Consider the following 6,869-nt stretch of genomic DNA (forward strand, 5'->3'; position numbering starts at 1 on the left):
CCGTTGGGAAGGGGCAGGTGGACGGCAAGCAGAAGCCACCCACGGAGGGAGCCCCAGAAGCCAAAGCCACCTCACTGAGCCGCAGCTCCAGACAGAGCAGCCGGGTCGCAGCACTGGCCCCTGCCCAGCTCTACAACCTTCTGGCGACACTGGCTTTCTGCCCTGCTCCCTGTCCTTGGGATCCTTCTCATTGTCCTTTAAGGAGCTACAACACTGCGCTAGATATTTTCCTTAGCTTTACTTTCTGGCTTTTGACATCCAGCTCAATATGTTGGGAGGTTCCCGCCAGGAAGTAAGTCACATGCCAATGCATGACACTATACACGGAATTTCAATGGCTTGTAGGAAGACGTGAAATGTGTTTTTAAAATTTAGTACATGAGAGAACAATGTGTCCTCCATGAAGCAAAGCCTCCTGTGAGAGCGTGGCTAAATAGTGAACGCACTGCCCTCGATCAGCACATAGATCTACGGAGGAAGCCGCTCCCATAGCGGAGACGCGCCCACACCGGGTCTGGGACACACTGGGATGCAGGCACAGCCAGGCAAATGAAGTGACCGCATGGAGTGACCACAGGGGCTCTGAAAACGCTCCCTTCCCCAAACGCGCCACATCGTGTGAGCCGAGCTCAGGAGGAGACAGACTCCTCCACACCTCGAGGTGTCACCCACTACTGAGCCTCATGACCAGGAGGAAACAGAGACGCAGACGACAGGGCAGCAGAGAGCAGGGGGCACATGGGCGGGAATGCAATGACAGCTCCGGGGGAAACACTGTGTTAGGTGAGGGACCCCAAAGGGCGTGGGCAGACGCACATCTGTGTGTTTGTACGCATGTGCATGTGTATATCTGTAGGCACTTGACATGTGTGCACATTGCTGTATGTGTGGTAATGTGTGTGTGCATCTGTGTGCATGTACATGGATGTGGGGGAATGTACATGGATGGATATGTGGGTGTGCACATGCGGTCCTGTGTGCACACTGGTGCCTGTGTTGCTGAACATGTGTGCATATCTATGTGTGTTTGTATATATGTGCACATGGATGTATGTGTGTTGGTGTTAGCGTGCACATATCTGTTCAGGTATGTGTGTGTTTGTACATGTGTGCATCTGTGAGTCCACGCGTGCTCATTTGTGTGTGCATATGCATGTGTGTGCGTATGTGGAGTGAAGCAGGCTCTGAGGGTGGCACGCCAGAGCTCTCACAGTAAGGACTGTTACAGGCAGATCGGGAGCAGCAGAGCAGAATCTAAATTACACCAAACCACCCACCTTCACGCTCACGTGCAGGTGACCTGGGCCCTGTCCCACACATGGGCACCACCAGACCATGAGTCCTCGCACACAGCTGCAAAAGGAGGGGTGACACACGCCAGTGGCCTAACACCGCCACCTGGGTCAGCTGGTGCTCACTGAACACACAGACCCCGAGCCCAGCCCCAGTCCCTGTCAGACACGGGGACGCTGTTCCAGGCGTGTATAGGAGGCAACCGATACAGGTTGCTCTCTACAGTCGATGTTTCTCTCCTCTCTCTCTAAAAAAAAATCAATAAAAACACATCTCAGGGGAGAATTGAAAAAAGAAACTGCTTTGGCCTGCACCAGACTTTCACAGGCACTGAACATGAGACGGCATGCCACCCAGTCACCAGGGGGCTTCACTGGATTACTATGGTTCTGCATGACCCCAGCCATAATGCGGAGGAAATGTGTCTCCCCAGCCGACTCGCTCTGACCCACAGACCTGCCAGCAGCTGGCCACCTACCTCACCTTCACTCTCCAACCCTCACCCTCACCCCCACCCTCTAACCCTAACCCTAACCCTAACCCTAACCCTAACTCTAACCCTAACCCTAACCCTCATCTCCACTCTCAGCCTCAGCCTCACCCTTACCCTTAAACCATAACCCTCACCCTCTAACCCTCAGCCTCACCCTCACCCTCAGCTTCCCCAGCTCCCGTGAGGCTGGCTTCTGCAGGAGCTCGGTGCTCCCACCCTCCTTGTCCTGATGACCCGCCTCATCCGCCGTCCCCCCGCGGCCTGCCCTGCAGACTTCCGGCCCAGGCGCAGACCACAGCCTGGCTAAGACACTCAGCGGCTCCCCCACCTGTGGCCGGCCAAGCCCCATAGCTAATCACGGACAGGACCTGAATGCACCCGCTTCTGCTGAGCCCGGCCACTCAGCACTGCCCGGCCCTTAAGAAGCCACGCGCACTGCGGACACCGCCGGGGGAGCCCCGCCAGTTCTGTTCCCCTCACTCACTGGACCACACACGTCTTCCTCTGGAGCCACACACAGCCCGCGAGAGCCCAGGACCCACAGTGGCATGGATGCCCCACTCCAGGCCTGGCCACCACACGAGGCTTCGCCCCACAAGCCCCTCCCATCACTCCCCTCACGCTGAGCTGGATCGGCCTGAGCCCCCCACACACTGAGCCGGATCGGCCTGAGCCCCCCACATGCTGAGCTGGATCGGCCTGAACCCCCCACAGGCTGAGCTAGGAAGTGAACTGAGTGCATAAACCATATATTTAATCTGATGGCTATTAATACAAATAATTCTGTGTAGTCCAAATCTAATCAAAAGTGGGTGAATATTTAATCAATATTCACCCCCCTACATGCTGAGCTGGGTCGGCCAGAGGCCCTCTCCCCGCCACGCTGAGCTGGGTCGGCCTCTGGTCCAGGATCGTGCATATGTGAATTATAAATAACAGTTCTACATCATAATGTTCAAGTTATTGAAAATTAAAAATTATCTGAGCAAACAGTTAACAGGACTCCCCTGTGAAGAATTGTAGGACGACAATTTGCCCACAGCGGCAGAGAGGTGACTGCTTTTCTCCATGATGGGCGGTGGGGCCGGACGGCCCCCCGGTGAGCAGCCCCCACCTGCCCACCGGCCCGCGAAGCGCTGCAGAGCGACTGTGGATCTGCACACCACAGCCTCCCGCCCGCCTCTCCCCCGGGCGCTGCTGCTCCAGCCTCTTCTCCCCGCCACTAAGTCGGTCCTATTTCCTCGCGACACTCAGAATTCTGAGAAGCAGAGTGTCGCTGAGCACTGAGCACTGCGGGGACAGCGGCCCCGGGAGCCCCCTGGCTCCATTCCTGCCTACCTGCGCGGGACAGCTGCAGCAGGGCGGCCCTCAGACGCTGTTGGGCCCCCGGCGACACCTCATAGTGGTAGACATCTGTCACCGGAACCTTCTGGCACCTTCCAAACACTCCGTCTGTGAGAAAAAGGGAGACAGAGAAGAGAAAGTGATGCTTCCTTTTCAGAGAGGAGGAAGGCATTACACCCTCACTGCACCGTGGCCAGGCTTCGCAAGGGCCTCAGGGCATCATCACAGCCCTCAGATGTCAGGGCACTGGGAGAGCAATGGCTTATCTGAGTAAGGACAGTGTACCATGGGCCATGGGCTGTGAGAGTGGGCCGTGGGTGTGGGCCGTGGGTGTGGGCCGTGGGTGTGGACCTGGGCCGTGGGTGTGGACCTGGGCCGTGGGCTGTGGGGAACAAAGGCAGAGCTGGAGAGAGGCTCAGGAACCCAGTGCCACTGGGGTTTTTTATTCGCGTTCCCATCCCCACCTCCCCACCTCCCCACCTTCCCGCCCCTCACTTTTTGTAACTTCCAGGCAGTAACATTCAGGACTGGTTTTTCAGATGAGGAACAGAACCCCCGGGAAGTGTAATGTCAACGTGCAGAAGCCACAGGCCCCTGGATGCCTCCCACAGTGCCACGCAGAGGGCTGACGTGGGTGGCCTGCACACCAGCAGGGCGAGGGCTGTCTGAGAGCCCAGCAGAGGTGCTGGCCGAGCAGGGCGAATTCCGGGACCATCCCAGCTCCGCCCTCTGTCCGCATCCCTCCCAGCCACACCCCGTTCCTCGGGCCCTGGAACCACTGGCTGTGAGACAAGCTTCCTGTAGGGCTCCACACATTCAAATCGCCACCTTCCCCACCCAAAGGCCCAATGGGGACCGTGCTGCCCACACAGGGTGGCCATCAGCAGCTTCGGCCAGATGGAAACGCGTCGCTGCCGGGGCAGCTGAAGAAAGCATCACTCGCACAAGTCCAATTAGCAGCCGCGCACTGCCGGGGGCGCACATGTGCTGGGACCAGCCGTGGGCAAACTACGGCCCGCGGGCCGGATCCGGCCCGTTTGAAATGAATAAAACTAAAAAAAAAAAGACCATACCCTTTTATGTAATGATGTTTACTTTGAATTTATATTAGTTCACACAAACACTCCATCCATACTTTTGTTCCGGCCCTCCGGTCCAGTTTAAGAACCCATTGTGGCCCTCGAGTCAAAAAGTTTGCCCACCCCTGGCTTGGACAGATGACCCTGTCCTTAGCAGAATCATCTGAAGTGTCACATGCACCACTGGGACTTCTGTGGGACTTTGCAAAGCCCGTGACTCAGCACACCTCTAACCACAGTGCACGGAGGAGTGCACCATCTGCCGGTCCACAATTCACGCATCTGCCACCCACCCAGAGGTGGTGCCAGCGCCTACAGGGAGGGTCTCATCCCCACGCCGCCAGCACGCTGGCCTGTCTGCGGCGAGCACACCCCCCACAAGTGCCCGGTTCTCTGGTTTGGTTTTGTGCCAAGGACTCTGTGCCTGTGGGTGGTGTGCTTGTGGGGGGCACAGACAGGAGTGGGAGAAAGAGGGCAAAGAGGAAATGCTCTCTTCAGAATGTCCTGGAAGCTCCCGCTTTCCTTGTCAAATGGAAATATTGTGACAGTTGAATCGTAGTGTGGGGACCAGAAAGAGCACTGAGAGGGCCCAGCCCACATGGTATAGATGGGGAAACCGAGCTGGAGTGTGGGGACGAGGCCGTGGGGGGCCGGCAGCTGACCGCGAGGCCGTGGGGGGGCCGGCAGCTGACCACAAGGCTGGGGGGGCGGCAGCTGACCGCGAGGCCGTTGGGGGGCGCTGGCAGCTGACCACGAGGCTGCGGGGGGCCCTGGCAGCTGACCACAAGGCTGGGGTGGGAGGCACTGGCAGCTGACCTTGAGGCTGGGGGGGGCCAGCAGCTGACCGCAAGGAAGAGAAGTCAGGCTACTGGATCCCAAACCTTCGTGGTGACCATGCTGCCAGAGAGGAACCAAGAATCACTCCCTCAGGAAATGCACCGTCACTCAGAGTCTCAGAGGAAAATGGCCAAAGACGTGCTATTTTGGAAGGTCCCGGTAATTCTCTCCCTTCTGAAGAATTCAGAAACACATTGATTGGTATGGGCTGTTTCTATAGTCTGTGTGTAGACATGTGCATACATATGTGTGTGAATGTGTATAGATGTGTTTGTGTGTCTACCTGTGTGCATGTGTACACATGTCTGCATACAGGTGTGTGCACATGGGGGTGGGGTGTGACCACATATATCTGGTGTGTGTGCATGTGTGTTTTGTGTGCACACATGTGTGCGCGTGTGTGGCTACATGTATGTCGGTGTGTTGCCTTTGTGTGTCATTGCCTACATGTATACATGTGTGCACATTCGTGAATGTCTCTATGCCACATGCACATTCCTGCACATGCATGTTCTTGGGCATGCATGCATGCAGCATTTATCTGTACTGTGTGCATCTGTGTGTGTATTATGCATGTGCATATATGTACACATGTTTTTGTGTCTGCATGCATGTGTATATACATGTGTGTGCACATATACAAAGCCTCTAACATTTAACTGCCACACTCACCATGAAAACCCAAGGATGCTGCTGTTATAAACTCATCTCTTCATCCAGGAGCCAGGGATCCCCAATACAGAAACCTGGTCCACTCACCTGCCTCTTCTCTGTTCCCTGGGGACTGCGCACACTCAGCACACCTCTAACATTTCCTGTCCCCACACCTGGTGAGCGTGTGCAAAGCCCCTTCCCTGTGAGGGGTAGATTCCATCCATGCATGTCATTGCATCGCACCCTGACCTGGGAAATGCAGGGACACCTGCTCTAACATCCCACTGGGTGGGCGGGCAGGATGGGTGGGCAAAACAGCCCTGGGGGCCACACACTGGGGCAAAAACAGACTCTACTCTCTCAAGGGCGCCCAGACTTGTGCCACGTGGAGATTCCCTCGTGACTGAAGTGGGTGACACGCAGGCTCTGAGCACAGCGCAGAGGCGCCGACCTTCTCCAGGGCAGGAGGTGCCAGGGGCCGGCAGGCAGGGCTGGCCCGGGGCCAGAGCCGGGGGTGAAGGGAGCTGTCCTTTCAGAGGAGGGTGGCTCGGTGAGGGTGTTGGCCTCTTCAGAGGGGAACCGAGAGAACGCCGAGGGTGGCCGGCTGCAGGTGGCCCTCCTGTGTGTGCATGGCAGAGGGGCTCGGGGTCCGGGGAATGTTCTGAGAGACGGCCCATAGACAGTGAATCTCTTCAAAGCAGTAACAAAGCCGTCCTGCTGGCTGGAGAGGGGACATGGCCGTGTCCTGATGGCCAGGGGCCCTGATTGCTACCCAAGGGCCCTGATCGCTGCCCCCCAGGCCCTGATCGCTGCCCCCCGGGCCCTGACCGCTGCCCCCACAGGCCCAGGAGCAAGTCCACATCCTTCTGTGGGGCGGTCACCTTCCAGTTCCGTGGGCACTACCACAGCAACCACACACGCATGGTGTGGCCGTAAAACTCTAAATGTTGGAGAACTCAGTGGACTCTGGGTTGTTCCCAAACCCAATTTCTAGCAAGGCACCCCACCTTTATTTTGCAGAGCAGAGCACTGGGTCCCCACTGCCTCTGGGGACCCCAGGGGATGGTGCTACAGACAGGAAGAGAAGCCACCTCCCAGCTCCCGCCTCCGCTCAGGCTCTGGCAGGGACGCGCCGCTAACTGCCATCCAGAACTGGCGGGGGTGGGGGG

At 57.4% G+C, this 6,869-nt stretch overlaps 1 protein-coding gene across 1 annotated transcript in view; it reads right to left on the bottom strand.

Annotated features, from left to right (window-relative positions):
• Nucleotides 1–6,869, bottom strand: part of LOC107182823 (receptor-type tyrosine-protein phosphatase N2-like) — a 132,579-nt gene that overhangs the window by 44,349 nt on the left and 81,361 nt on the right. The window contains exon 4 of the mRNA XM_015562794.1: nt 3,125–3,238. Coding sequence (XP_015418280.1) covers nt 3,125–3,238 — 114 coding nt within the window. The remainder of the gene's footprint in view (nt 1–3,124; nt 3,239–6,869) is intronic.

Source organism: Myotis davidii, unplaced genomic scaffold, assembly GCF_000327345.1.
Source record: "Myotis davidii unplaced genomic scaffold, ASM32734v1 scaffold1251, whole genome shotgun sequence".
Classification (NCBI taxonomy): Eukaryota; Metazoa; Chordata; class Mammalia; order Chiroptera; family Vespertilionidae; genus Myotis; species Myotis davidii.